The sequence below is a fragment of the Ceratotherium simum genome, chromosome 35 (assembly GCF_057802395.1).
Source record: "Ceratotherium simum simum isolate JZ-2026a chromosome 35, ASM5780239v1, whole genome shotgun sequence".
NCBI lineage: Eukaryota > Metazoa > Chordata > Mammalia > Perissodactyla > Rhinocerotidae > Ceratotherium > Ceratotherium simum.
This window is the reverse complement of record NC_141934.1, coordinates 4,735,335-4,749,985: the sequence shown is the minus strand read 5'-3', so window position 1 is coordinate 4,749,985 and position 14,651 is coordinate 4,735,335. Positions and strand designations below refer to the sequence as shown.

The following is a 14,651-nucleotide window of genomic DNA, read 5'->3' as shown; positions in this document are numbered from 1 at the left end:
CCTCAGGATAGGAGACACCCCCTCCAGCGCTGCAGCCCACCTTAGTGAGTGGAGTCCCCCATGTTGCGCCCGTGGAAATCCTCTGGTCTCTCAGGGCCTCCAATCCCCCTACCCACACCCCACCAGCCAGGCGAGGGTGCACCCTGGACCTTGCTTCTCTCTGCTCTGCTCCCTGTTAAATTCTCTGGGGAGGGGAAAAAAAAAAGCAAACAAATTCTCCCAGGAGGAGAAACCTTGAGTCTAATTAGCGTTTAGGCTTCTCATTGAGAAATCGTGTCTCACATTCTTCCTGGCCAGCGTTGATGGAGGGAGAGAAGGCACCTAGGGTTTGGGTACCTAGAGTTTGCTCACCTAGGAGCAGTGAGCAGGGGAGAGTGACACTCCACCTTTGGTTGAGGCCCACTCTGCACAAGTGGTTGGCTTCCCATCTCAGACCAGCAAGAGGGGATTTAACCATCTGGGTCAGACCCCCTGGAGGGGAGAGAGGTTGTGCCTCTCCTGATGTCCCTGGCCCCCCGGCCCTATTGCTGGGTTCTTTGAAGCCTGGACCCTGACTGCTGGTCTGTGTCGCCCCCAGGCATGCCCTCTTTTGGGAAGTTGCTGGCTCAGGCCAGGCCCTCAGGCCCCTGCCTGGCCCAGCCAGCCCTCTGCTGTCCCGCTGCTGCCCTGCAGAGAAAGCTGTCCATCCCCACCTGGCTGTCCCTGTGTGCAGTGGCTGAAGATGGGCTTCATTGCCAGGTTCTTGGCGGGGCTCAAGGTCATTCCCCAGGTGCTGGCCTATGCTGAGGTGGCCTGACTCCTTCCCCGGATGAGATGTCTGTCCTTGCTGCTGGCCACATGCCCTCCCCAAGCCCTGACCCCACTCCAAGCCTCAGAGCCCACCCAGAAGCAGAGTAGAAATGCATAGTATCCCCTCCAGACAAGCGGGGCACCCAGGGTTCCAGCCCCATGGGGCCAAGAAGCCTTGGTTTACAATCTAGAGCCTGTGACTGCCTTTGGGCAGACACTCGTCCCTGTAACTGCTCTTGTCACACTTGTCACACTTAGGCACCCGGCTAGTTCTGGATTGCCTGATGGGGCAGCGGGATGACTCACTGCAGCCTTAAGAACGCTTTCTCAGACTCACACACAGAAGCTCACAGGCCTTTGTGCTCCCGCAGGTGGCACCCAGGGCCCCATTTGGGTGGGGGAGAAAAGAGGTCCCCTGATCCCTGCAGGTCACACTGTGGATAATAGAGAGTGAGCGTTTACCCTGCCTGTGTGCACTGGTGTGCCCCAAGTACCCAGTGGACACACAGACTCCTTTGCTCAGACGATAACCACAGGGACCCCGTGGGTGTGCCGCCTGCCTCCTGGGTGCTCATCCCTCTCTCTTCCCAACAGTACGGCCTCTACCCTGCCTTCATGGGTGCTCCCTGCATTTCTTCCCGGGCACCTCCCAGGATGTGACTCTGGGCCCCACGGCCATCATGTCCCTCCTGGTCTCCTTCTGCACCTTCCGTGAGCCCGCCTGTGCTGTGCTGCTGGCCTTCCTGTGGGGCTGCATGCAGTTAGCCATGGGCTCCTGCGCTTGGGTAAGACTCTCGGGCCTTCCTGCTGTGGTGGGGGCTGCGGTTCTGCTCTTCCTGGGGACCCGAGGCAGCTGCTCCTGGGGCTCCCTCTGCCCTCAGCATTTCCTTCTTTGCATTCCAAGGGCTGTCCCTGCGTTGTACAAATGAAACTATGGGGCCCCTGCCCAGTGACCTGGTGTCCCCACCCAGGCCTCTCCAAGGCCTGGTTCCCACGACCAGGCTCTGCTCCAGGCTGGCCCATGACAGTCTTGCCTGACGGAGGGCAGTGAGCAGATCAAGGACAGGAGGAGACGTGTGTGAGAATCAGGTGGCTGACACTTCTTCCCTCTTACTCCGTGCTGGGACTGGATCCAACACTGTCCCTGTGCTTAATTCTCACCACATCCCTGGGAGGTAGCTTAGTCATCATCTCCATTTAGAGAGGAGGAAACCCCTTAGAAAGGCGTGGGTGTGTGTGATTTATATGTTATGTACACACACACATCAGGGGAAGCTTGGCAACTGCTGTTTCACAGGAAGGTCTGTCCTTTATTCTGGAAACAACATTCTTTGTTTTTAGTGTTAAGAATGGTCCTTGATATGATCATAACGTGCGTAGAGAGTAGCTTCTTTGTGTATTCATACTTGGTGACCCTGGGCCCTAAAAGTCATTAAACCTTGACTGGGTCACGACAGCCACCTGAGAGCCCCTAGGCTGGGTGGGTGGGTCCTCCTAACCTGCCCAGGACAGAAGTGGAAGAGGCAGAGGTTGGAGCTGTCACCTGGCTAAGCAGCGGGGACTTCTGTGGCTCCAGCACCTCAGGAACCTTGGCCCAGGTGAGCGGTGTGCACCCAGGGCAGTGTACTGTGGTCCGTGATGGTCACGTGAACTAAGGGAGAAAAAGATTGGTATGAAGAACAGGAACACACCTTTGTGACAAATCTGAATGCGTTTGTTTTTGATCACTCGTGAAAAGTACATTAAAGCCTGATGAATCTTAATAGACACAAGTCCTGAACTATCACTGCAAAAGTACTGAATTATTCATGATCCTTTGCTGCTCTGCCTGCTGGTTCTGGTGATCTGCATTGATGTCTGTTTTCTGATACAAAGTTTAGGATTAGATTCAGGATCAACAAATAGCCTTTTAAAAACACCGTTGGATTCTTTCTAGTTTTATCCTTAAGGCATCTATCACTTCCAGAATCCATTCCAACCAGGAGGAGGAGAGTCACTCCAAGGAGTATGCAATGGAATCTTCAGGAGTTTTTGGTGTTAAAACTGGGAATTTAGAAGATTCAGTTCTTCATGATTGCAAAGTATTTATTTCTTAATATTTTAGTTTTTCAGAAACTGATGCTTTTGAAACAGGTATTGTTAACTGTGCTATTTGACTTCTGAGGTCATCTTTTGGGTTAAGCAGTAATAAATGTGGGTCCACTTTCATATTCAGGGTGCACACCCATGTGACACAAACTCTTACACTTCTCTCCCGTTTGATGACTTCCACGTGTTCCCCACCCCCTGAGTGATGATGATTCTTTCCTGATTCTTGTGAATATGTTTCTTTAAACCTTGGGTGCCTTTTTGTAAAAAACATTAAAACATGGAAATCCTCATGAATATTTCAGGATGTCATGTTTCCTAGAATGTTAACTAACAGAATTCCTCTGGGTTTTCGTTACCCTAGTTCAGATCCTTTGAAGTGAGTGAACAAGATTCTGTGCTCCCTTCTGGGGCATATTTCTATGACAATGCACAATGCAGTGTGTTAGTCATCGTACCAGCTTTAGTGAGATACAGTTCACATGCAATACAAGTCACACTCTAAAGTGTGCAATTCAGTGTTTTTTTAGAATATTCACAGAATTCTGCAACATCATCACAATCATTTCTGGAAGTTTCCCATCATCCCTCTAAGAGAATGACCTTCCTCGTTAGGAGACAGTCCCATTTCCCCTAACCCCTACTAGGCAAACACAAATTCACTTTCTGTTTTATGGTTTGGCCCATTTTGAACATTCCATATCAGTGGAATTGTACAATGTGTGACCTTCTGTGTCTGGCTTCTTTCACTCAGCATAATGGTTTCAGGGTCCATCCATGTTGTGGCGTGGGTCAGCCCTTCATTGATTCTGATGCTGAATAATATCCACTGTGTGGCTGTAGCACAGGGTATTTCTCCTTTCCTCAGTTGAGGGACATTTGAGTTGTATCCACTTTTTGGCTATTGTGAATATTGCTGTTGTGAACATTCCTGTATGAGATTTTGTGTGGACATCTGTTTTCATTTCTTTTATGTGTATACCTAGGAGTGGGATTGCTGGGTCACATGGTAACTCTCTGTTTCACTATTTGAATACCTGCAAGAAATTTTTCCAAAGTGACTGCACCATTTACATTCCTGCCAGTGTGTGAGGGTTCTGGTTTCTCCACATCCTCACCAACACTTACCATCTGTCTTTCTGATTATAGCCATCCTACGGGTGTGAAATGATATCACACTGTGGTTTTGATTGGTGTTTCTCTGATGGCTAATGATGTTGACATCTTTTCACGTGCTCAGTGGCCATTTGCATATCTTTGGAGAAATGTCTGTTCAGCTCATTGGCCCATCTTTAAATTGGGTTATTTGTCTTTTTATACCTGAGTTGTCGTAGTCCTTTATGTATTCTAGGTATGTTTCTTATCAGGTGTGAGTTGCAACTTTTTCTCTGTATTGTGGATTGTCTTTTCACATTCTTAATGGTGTCCTTTGAATCCCAAAAGTTTTGCATTTTGGTGATGTCTAATTTATGAATAATAGAGTCTTACCAGTTGGAAATGATTTAAACATTAAATCATATCTTCATCAATATTTTGTTTATAAATTAAAGGGCAAATGTGAAAGTGTTAGGGAAAGATTTGAATTAGTTCATTTGAAGATTTGCTATAGATCCAACAGAACTCATCAGGGAAGATGATGAGTTTTAATGTTCATGGGATCAGTAATTATAGCCCCTCTCTCATTCCTGATATTACTAATTTGTGTTTCTCTCTTTTTTCTTTCAGTTAGCCTGGCTAGAGGTTTATCCATGCTTTTGATCTTTTCAAAGAACTAGTTTTGTTTTTATTGATTTCTCTTGATTTCCCATTTTCAGTGTCCTTAATTTCTGCTGTAATTTTTATTATTTCCTTTCTTCTGTTTGCTTTAGGCTTACTTTCCTGTTTTTCCTATAGTTTGGATTATCGTGTCAGATCTTTCTTTTTTTTAATATGTGCGTTCGATGCTATAAATTTCCCTCTGGGTACTGCTTTCACTGCATTCCACACATTTTGATAAGTTGTATATTTATTTTAATTTAGTGGAAAATATTTGAAATTTGTCTTGAGACTTCTTTTTTTGATCCATGTTTTGTTTAATCTCCAAATATTTTGGGATTTTCCAGCTATCTTTCTGTTTTTGTTTCCTACTTGGAAGTGCTTTTTGGTCTGAGAACATACTTTATCTGATTTCTGTTGTTTTAAATTTGCTGAGGTGTGGGCTTTTTTAAGCCAGAATGTGGGCTGTCTGGTGAATGTTTCATGTGAGCTTTTGAAGACTGTGTATTCTGCTTTGTTGGATGCCGTATTTTATAAACGTTAATCAGATCCAGTTGATGGTGAACAGTTCAGTTTGTCTTTACTGGTTTTCTCCTGCTGCATCTGTCAGTTCCTGAGAGAGCAGTGTTTCCTGCTGTAGTGGTGGATTTGTCTATTTCCGTGTCTGTCCTCTAGGATAGTGGATTTGTCTATTTCTCTTTGCAGTTTTATAGGTTTTTCCTCACATATTTTGATGTTCTGTTGTTAGATGCATGTATCTTAAGGACTGTTACGTCTTCTTGGAGAAGTGACCCCTTTAACATTAGGGAATGCCATTCTTTATCCCTGAGAATTTTCTTTGTGCTGAATTTGGCTTTGTCTGACATTAATTCAGCTGCTCTAGCTCTCTTTGGATGTGTGTTCCTGGCTGATCTTGTTCTGTCCTTTACTTCTAACCTCTCTGTGTGTTTATAATGAAGATGGGTTTCTGTGGACAGCATATGGTTCGTTCTTAGTTTTTTAATCCATTCTGATGGTCTCTGTCTCTTAATGGCTGTATTTAGACCATTTCTATTTAAAGTGATCATTGATATAGTTGGATTAATATCCACCATATTTGCAACTGTTTCTATCCATTGCTTTTGATCTTTCTTTTTTTGTTTTGCACTTTTTAAATCATTTTTTGTCTTCTCTGGTTTTAATTGAGCATTTTATATGATTCCTCTTTTTCTTTTCTTTTAGCATATGATTTACACTTCTTTTAAAGTTTTTAAATGGTTTCCCTAGAGCTTACAATATAAATTTACAACTAAGCTCAGTTCACTTTGAAATAACACTGTGTTTCTTCATGGTTAGTGCAGCTCCCTTATGACAGTCTCCCCAGTTCCTCCCTCCCATCGCTTATAAAATGGCTCTCCTACATTTCTCTTATCCATGACCTATTATCACTAAATTTATTTTTACGATTATTATTTTGAACAAAATGAATCTGTTAGATCAGTTAAGAATAAGAAAAATAAAAACTGAACATTGTTTTATTTTACCTTCGTTTATTCCTTCTCTAAGTTCTATACATCCATCAGCTTAGTTTCTCCTGTGGGTTGGGAAAACCCAGCCCTGATCTCATTTCAGGAAAGGGTGGGACACCCCTTCTTAGATGGTTTGGCTAGGTTTTTGTATTTTAACATCATTCTGGAAGCGTGTTCTGATGGTGGAACAACTGATGCTGCCAAGAGCATTTCCAGGAGGGCAGGGGGCTGGAGGAGCCGCGGGCTGCCCTGAAGGGGTCCCACAGAGGGATGCGCTCTCTGCTGGACAAGGGTCGCCCGCACCCTTGGCCCCAGCCTGCCCCCTCCACTCCTGCCTAGAAGCCCCCAAGGTGAGGAGACAGGCCTGAACCCACTGGCCTGGGGCAACTGTCTTCAGGTAGGAGTCTGAATCCGCATCTGAAGGGTCCTCGGCCTCCAGGACCCCTGCAGGACGCCCAGCAGCCGCTGCCGCTTCTTCCTCCTGCTCTTCGTTCTCCCCAGACCTTTCACAGGGACCCCTCATGGTTATGACCAGTTCGCAGTCTCTGGCACTGAGGCTGGGACTGAGCCAGGCACCACCTAGAGCACATCCGGGGATGTGGGCGGACCCGCGGGCGGTATGGACCAATTGAATGTGGCGTGCAGTGAACAGGCGTGGCCAGCAGCCAGTAGGCAGTGGCCCAGGCAACCCCGTGCTGTTGGTGCTGCAGAAACCAGCGCTGGCCCACGCTGCCCTTGAGCCTGCTCCTGGTCAGGGCGCAGAAGGGCGCGCCCCATGGGCCAGGCGCAGGGCTGGCCGCCTCGCGGGCGCTTGTTCCCCCTGCTGTCCCGTGTGGATCCAGCGTCACCTCCCTTCTGCGGACTTGGGACCATGCCTGACTCCAGAGCTGGGCTTTAGTCCCTGTGCTAGCGGGGTGCGTCAGCTCTGCCCGGCATCACACAGGAGGGCCTGGGAACCTTGCAGAGCCAGCCACCCTCCTCTCTGGAGCCAGAGTCACGCTCCCACTGTGTGGGTCCCAGTTCTCTCTCAGGCTCTAGCGTCGCATATGCGGCTTCGTCCTCCAGGAGCATTCCTTCCCAGCTGTGCTTGTTGAACTTCAGAATCTGCAGGTGTCAGCTCCGAGGTCCCTTCTTCCTGAAGCTTTCCTTGATCCCTCCTCTGGGCCGCTACGACCCCCCTGTCTCCTTCTCAATGTACCTATAACACCTGTCATCCTCTCAGCCCCCAAGGAAGTGAGGCCAAAGGGTAGGGGAACGGCTGCTCCTCTCTGACTCGCAGGGCCAGGCAGAGGGAGTCTGGAGAGGAAGGGAGGCCCAGGGCAGCTGGGGGTGGGCACTGAGCCCAGGGCGGGAGTGGGGCTGGGTCCTGCCCTCAGTGGGAGTGTCCCTGTAACAGCTGCTGGCCTGGCCTGGACTGGGCGCCTGCGTTACCTCCTGTTCAGCTGGGGCTGCAGCTGCTCTGCTGACCCTGCTCCCCAGCAGCCAGCAGGAGCTGAGAGCGTGGGCTCCCCGAGGGCTGTGACAGGCTGGGGGCTTCTGGATTACAAACTGAGAAGTAGGTGATGACCAGGAACTGGGGACTGGGCACCCTGCAGAGGCTTCTGCAGCTCAAGGTCATCTTCTCTCTGGTGGGGTAAGAGAGTGGCTCCTGGGCAGGTTGCCTTCAGGGACAGTGACTGTTCCTGCTGGGCTGAGGGAGGGGTGTGACTCTTCAGGGGCTGGACTGGTGGTAGTGGAGGGGGCAGGTTGGGACAGGGTGGGGGCAAAAGGAAGGATCTCCATCTGTCTAGAGGCAGCAGGTACAAGAGCAAGCCGCGTGCTTGTGTCCTCCTGTGTGCCCACCTGCCTCCTTTCCTGGGCCTTGTCCCCAGCCCCGTGTTGGGCTCTGGGCACAGAGCAGGATGGGTCTCACTCTGCCCAGGAGGCCCCGGGAGGGGCAGGAGGTAGTCCCTGGCTCCTGCGAGAGCTAGAGCCCTGGGGCCCCTGAGAAAGACCACAGTGGTGGCTGGGTCAGGCGAGCGTTTAAGGAGGGAGCTGGGTCTGGCCGAGGCAGGGGAGGGTGAAGGCTGGGGAAGGAGGTGGTGGTGGGCATCTGGGTCTGAGAGCATTGGCTCTCCGATGCATGGCCAGGGCTTCTGGGCTGTGCAGGGTGTTTGGGGTGGAAATGAGGGTGGAGAAGAGGCGGGGCCTCTGAACTCTGTGCTGGGAGCCTACAGGGTTTAGGGGCTGAGTGGGTGGGGCCCAGCTCTGCCACTGCTCACTGAGTGCCGGTACACACCACACTGCCCATTGCCTCCTCCCCAGGTGGGCCCTCCTCGCCACAAAAGGCTACCAGGATCAGGACCTGGACCCCCGATTTCCGTCATCACCAAACTCAAAGGGTTTCCGTGTCCCAGATTGAGGAGCTGGGGAACCGGCTGTGGGACATGGCTGACTTCGTGGAGCTGCCACAGGTGGGTGCCTTGGTGTTGCTGCCAGGCGCTGACACCTCTGACACCACCCTTGCAGCAAGTGTGTACAAGAGGGGCACATGATGCCAGAGAGGGTGCTGGCCCTGTCACAGGGCCGGGCTCAGGAAGGGCCTGACAGAGGAGTGGCCCGGGACAGGGGTCTTGGGGATGTGTAAGAGGTTTCCAGGTAGACAAGGGGACGGGGCAGGAAGCCAGGCCAGAGGTACTGCATTCACAAAGGTGCATCTGGAAGAGTGGGGGGCCTGGGAACTAAAGGCTTGAGCTTGATGTGGAGGGGTCTGGGGCCCCTAATGCTCTCCTCCCTGACCTGGGCACTGTGGTCTGTGTCCTCCTCTGCCCTTCCCACGCTGCATTTCTGGCCCCTTTTACCCCCGCCCAGATCCTCTACAACCCTAGTTTCCACCTCTGTTCTGTCGACGCCCCAGCTGTAGCCCCGGTGACCACCTGCCCCGAGCACAGCTGCCTCCTGATGCACGCCCACCACTTCCAATGAGAAACCCTCTTCCTCTCCCACTGCAGCCTCTTTTCATCCACTGAGGGCCATGCCGTCTACCAGGGCTATAGCTGGACCCGGCTCCACACCTCCCTGCCCACCTCCTGTCCATTCCGCCTCCTGACGGGTTTCCCTGCCTCCCCCGCTGTGCCTCTGGTCTGCTTGTGGGCCCCCAGGTGCACTCCATGCAGCAGCCAGGCTGAGCCCTCACAGGTGACACCATCAGAGCCTGCCAGCCCTTGCTTTCCACCCTGGGAAGTCTCCCTTTCCATGATGGTGGCCACCACGTCCTCGAGCCTTCCCTGCCACCCTGGTGCTGTGTTCCTCCTGCTGCCCATGAGCCAGGGGCCCTGGACAGCGGCATCCACCCACCACCTGGCAGAACCATGTCCGTGCGAGTGCCTGATGCTTGAGGCTGCTTCCTCTGCAGGTCTGGGACTCCCAGAAAGCTCGCCACCATCCCCTCCTCGCTGATGCCCAGAAGTCTGTGACCATGTACAGGCAGTAATGTCCCTGTTTCACAGCAGAACAAGCCTGGAAGGGACTAGCCTGTGGTCCCTTGGACAGTGCGTGGGGTCCCACATCACTAAAAGTCCTCTGATAAGGGTCCCGCCCTTTGTCTGCCACGCCCAGCACCTCCACCCTGGCATGAACTTAGCCTCCCAGGGTCCCTCCACCTTCTCTATTCTGTCATCCTAATTGCACCAGAGGAGCTGGGCCCTGAGGAGTCACTTCCGCTCCCACCAAGAACAGTAATATCAGAATGGAAGGAGTCTTGCTCTGCCTTGGGATACAGCACTGCACCCTGATCTGCCTGGGCCTGCTCGCTCTCCCCCCTCTGACCACTACCTTCTCTTTGCACCGTGCAGCTTTCCCATGTGCCATCAGACTCAGGGGACACCGGAAAGTTAAGCAGGGGAGTAGCGTGTCCCTGGGGAATGCAGGGCTGGGTGACGAAGAGGAGACACCTCCTGGGCTTGGGCGACACTATTCTCTCATCACCTCAGCACCCTCCACCCCACTGGTGAACCGCTGGGCTGACGAAGACTGTCCTGAAGGGGAGACGGGGACGCACAGCCACATCTGTAGGCCTGTCTTCCAGCACCTCCACTGGGGTGGGGTTTCAGGGGGCCATGCTGGGACCCTTGGTGGCTCCCGCATGTAGGCCCGGTGGTGCCTCTGCGTCTCTTCTTTCTGCCAACAGCCTCCTGCCCACGCACTTCCCAGGCCCTGTGGAGACTTGAGGGCCTGGAGTTTGTCTTGTGTTTTCAAGGCATAAAAATGGGCCAGTGTGTGGAGTTCAACGGGACCCACAGGACCTGTGAGATCCGGGGCTGGTGCCCCATGGAGAGTGACACTGTGCCCATGTAAGTGTCACCAACACCCAGGGCAGGTCCCAGGACCAGCAGAGCCTGCCCCTGACCTCCCCCACCTGCGGGAAGCCCCTGCTGTTCCAGGCTGAGAACTTCATGCTGTTCATCAAAACACTGTCACCTTCAGCAAGTTCAACTTCTCCAGGTCAGCATGGTGGGTCCTGGCTGCCCCAGATCCTTCTTGTCCCCTGACTGGCCTGACCCCCTCGCCCCACCCCCTCTCAGGCCCAATGCCTTGGAGACCTGGGATGCCACCTATTTCAAGTGCTGCCATTGTGGCCTACACTTCAGCCCCTACTGCCCCGTGTTCTGCATCAGGGACCTCGTGCCCGCTGCTGGAGGGGTCTCAGAGGACCTAGCATTGCTGGTGGCTCCGTGGTGGACAGGGTCTGGAGAGAGAGTCCGTGCTGTACGGGATCCGCTTCAACATCCTCATCACTGGGCGGGTAGGGGCCAGGCTAGGGTGGGTGGGGATAGGCAGGGGTGAGGGGTGGGATGGGGCAACAGCCACAGCCAGAGAGGCTCAGCCCAGGTCTCCCTCAGGCAGGGAAGCTCGGGCTCATCCCCTCAAGCCTCACTCTGGGCACTGGAGCAGCTTGGCTGGGTGTGGTGAGTCTGGCCAACGTGGCTCCCTCTGGCTGCCGGCAAGCGTGTGCCTCCGGAGTGCACACCCGGGCCCCTGTGATGACGTTTAGTCTCGGGGTGAGAGCTGGGGAGGCAGCAGAATGGCAGGTTGGGGGCCAGGACATGGGTCTGCCTTGCCTCTCGCAAATCCCCTTCTCCTGTGACCTGCTGCTGTTGTACGTGGTTGGGGAAGACCATCTCTCCTGGAGGACCAAGTCTGAGGAGGGGAGCTGCGGGCCTGGCTGGACCCTGGACCACACTTTGGAGGATGGTGGCTGGAGCCCCGGCCTGCTGTCCTCATCTGCAGGCAAAGGCCCCGAAAGGCACTGCCAACCCTGAGCAGACAGAGCCGGCTTCCCCACCCCCACATCCAGCTGCCCAGGTGCCTTAGAGCTGCTGGGAGCTGGACACTGTCACCAGGGTGGCCCTGGCACCCAGTTGCTCGCCCATTCCTCAGGTCTGTGGCCTTTGTCTGCTGGTGTGGGGTTGGGGGTTGGGAAGGGTGGGGGTGCAACCTTGGGAACCATGGATGAAGCCCTAGCAGAACCAGGGCAGGGGGTGGGGGGAGAACTCCTCCCTTCAGCTCCCAGGCAGACTCTCCCTACCCCAACTCCAGCCAGGGTGCTTCCTGGGACCACCGCAGCCAGTTTTGTATAGGGACCTGCAGGGGAACACGATACAGGGCGCTGGTCCAGTGGGGCTCCTGCTGGGTCTGGGTCTGGAGAACACTTTCCCAGTCTGTCTCCAGTGTTCCCAGCAGCTCCCTGCTCACCAGCTGTCCCCACATTGGTTGTGGTCAACTCTGGCCCTGCCTGGCTCTCAGCGCTCCTCCCCCTGCCAGCACTCCCCTCACAGTAGAGCCCCTCCCCTCTCAGCAGCTCTGCCCTGGGGTCTGTGCAGCCAGAGTCCAAGGAAAGGGAGAAAGGAGCCTGACAGGAGAAGTCGTCTCAGCTGCTCTGGGGCTGGGTTCCTAGGGCAGGTTCCCTCCCAGCTCTGGACCTCATCCATGGAGTAAGGAGTATGGTGGGCAGATGATCTCATGCCTTAGGACCCCAGGCAAGGACACAGGCACCTCTTGGGCGCAAACCTGCTCAGCTTGTGAGGACCAGCCCCTTCCTGGTAGCAGCCCACTGGCTGTGGAGGGCTGGGATGAGGGAGGTTGGAGGGGCTGAGTTGGTGGGTACATGGTCCTTTGGGACCTGCTATATGTCTCCTTGGAGACCCACCAGCCCCAAGCCGTGGGACCTGCTCACGGGGCTTCCTGGGAGCCATGGGGTGGGGAGGCTGTATATCTGGACACATATGTCACTGCTGCCCAAGGTCACACCTGAGATCGTGTCTGGGCAGCTGCCCACCCCAACCTGAGGCAACTGCACAAGGACCACACTCTGACCAAGATCTCAAGTGGAGCCCAAGGGGTGGAAAGAATGTCCCTAACAGAGGACACGGAAGCACCCAGCGGGCTGGCCTGGTTCTGGCTCTGGAATACCCCCAGGGGCCTGAGTCCCGCCTGCTGAAGAATGTCCCCATGCCCCTGAGCCCATGGTCTGGAGGAGAGGCATGGGGGCTGCTGAAGCCAAGCTCTCTCTTGGTTCCAGGGAGGGGCAGGGATTTGGGGGTACCCACCCCAGGGAGACAAGGGGCTGCCTTCTTATGGGTCCCTGGTGACCAGGGGCATGCTGGCAGCTAGCTGGTGGAGCGACATGGGCCAGGTTGGGGAGGGCCAGGGTTGGGGCTCAGGCTGGGCAGCATCTGGAATCATCTGGCACCTGGAGCCTCAGCAAAGCCTTGGGGTCCCTCCTCCTCTCTGTCCCCAGAGCTGTAACCATGGGAGGTGGGTTCAGAAGGGCCAGGGTGAGAGAACATGGCCCTGAGCCTGCTTATTGGAGTGGGGTCACAGGTACCTGGTCGTCCTTGGGGCCCAGAGAAAGCTGAGGTCAAGGCTGCAGAGAGCCGAGGAGTAAAGCTGCCAGAGCCAGCAGCTTCCTGTGTGGTCCTTACAGGCAGGAACGGGGAGGTGGGGGTGTCTATGGCAGATGTAGCGTGGCCTTGGGGAGACCAGTGGGGGTGCAGGGTGGGCCTGGGGACCCCCAAGGACTGGGAACTCACAGCCACCAGGTGGGCTAGAAAGTACCTGGAGCAGGCCCAGGTGCTTGTGCCCCCACCTGCAGGCGTGGGTCCCATCCCGGACCTTCATCTCAAAGCCCTGGAGAGAGGCAGCTGTAGAGCTGTGGGCAGCCCGGAGCTTGGAAACCGCTGTGTCTCAGGCTGCACGTGGCTGTGCACCCCCAGGAGAGCCTGTGGGCCTGTGCCTGAGACATGCGTGTACCCAGACAGGTGGGCTCTACATCCTGGGGGAGGCCTCAGGCACATGCCCTGCTCTCTGGGAGCCCTGGGAAACCAAGGGAACCCCAGAACTCCACTGTCCTCTCTAGGCAACCTCCTTGGTATCCTGGCTCTGCTCTATGGATCTGCCCCTACGGGGCCATGTGGGGAGCCTGGGAGGTGCCTGTTCACACCCTGCCTGGGACCCCTCTGCCTGGTGTGTCTAGCTCTCCTCTGATCTGGCCAGAGGGCATGGCCTGAAGGCAGAACCCCGGGACACAGGCCTGGCTGTGTCTCTGGCTCAGGCTGTCCCAGGGCTGGCACCTCCCCTTTACAGAACCTCAGCATCTTTGCCATGTATTGGAGATAATTGCCTGGTTTCTGGGGGCAGATTAGGACTCATTGCCATGAAGAATACCACAGTAGACATGGCAACAGGCCATGTGGCTGGCTGAGCGCTTATTATTGTGGATCCCAGGGGCTAGGGGCCTCTTCCCTGCCCACCCTACTCCACCTGCCAAGGTAGCTTGAGTTCTTCATAAATTGGAAGGTGCGGGGCAGAGTCCACCACACTAGTGCCAGCCGTGGCCCACTCCCAAAGACTCGAAGCTCGGCACTTGGGCTAAGATCCTGAGGAACTCCCAGCATTGGCAGGCCTGGAAACACAAGCTGCCCTGAATAGAAGAGGCTGCCAGCCCAGGCAGGCCCCCAGTGGTCATCATGGACTTGTGGACGGCTCTGTACAGCCAGGATCTTGGGCCGGTGCAGGGCTAGGGGGCTGCAGGGCCTGTGCTGTCTCCTCCAGGCTGTCAAGTGTGGCAGTCAACCCCGGCCGCTCCCGCTGGTTCTCCTTGCTGTGATGCCGTAGCCAAAATACACCGCGAGTCCTGCAATGGGGGTACAAGCCTGAGGGCAGGTCCCAGCCCTGCTTCCCTGCTTGCCCTACTCCTGCAGCCCACCTGGGCTCCCAGCCTGGCCCCCACTCACCGATCAGCAGCCAGATGGAGAAGCTCAGCCAGACCAGGTGGCTCAGGTGCAGCATGAGGAAGATGTTGAGGAGGATGCTCAGGGCTGGAGTCAGGGGCACCAGGGGAACCTGAGGGGGCAAGGGCAGAGCTGGGCTGGGCTGTGGGAAAGTCTGCTGGCCCAGGGCCTGATTTCTCAGGAGTCCACAGAGCCTTTCTCTGCCTCTAGAGATTCTGGAGAAAAGTGCCCACCACCATGC

General features: G+C 54.6%; 2 protein-coding genes across 10 annotated transcripts in view; one reads left to right on the top strand and one right to left on the bottom strand.

Annotated features, from left to right (window-relative positions):
- The window catches only part of LOC106804041 (uncharacterized), a 44,889-nt gene extending 33,293 nt beyond the window's left edge, over positions 1 to 11,596 (top strand). For 2 of the 9 annotated variants that reach the window (XR_015549927.1, XR_015549926.1), the window contains exons 2-4: positions 8,445 to 8,593; positions 9,131 to 10,923; positions 11,021 to 11,596. Coding sequence is in view for 5 of the 9 variants with exons in the window: in XM_087423914.1 (XP_087280040.1) it covers positions 1,470 to 1,574; positions 8,445 to 8,593; positions 9,131 to 9,578 (702 nt within the window). In the remaining 4 variants the exon portion in view is untranslated. Of the gene's footprint in view, position 1; positions 1,575 to 8,444; positions 8,594 to 9,130; positions 10,924 to 11,020 lie in introns of those variants that run through there. The other 7 variants (XM_087423914.1, XM_087423913.1, XR_015549925.1 and 4 more) reach the window with 7 other exon arrangements.
- Positions 11,597 to 12,442: 846 nt separating this feature from the next.
- The window catches only part of LOC101395996 (cationic amino acid transporter 4-like), a 4,436-nt gene continuing 2,227 nt past the window's right edge, over positions 12,443 to 14,651 (bottom strand). The window contains 3 exon segments of the mRNA XM_014797491.2: positions 12,443 to 14,287; positions 14,290 to 14,313; positions 14,414 to 14,522. Coding sequence (XP_014652977.2) covers positions 14,145 to 14,287; positions 14,290 to 14,313; positions 14,414 to 14,522 — 276 coding nt within the window. The 3' untranslated portion in view covers positions 12,443 to 14,144.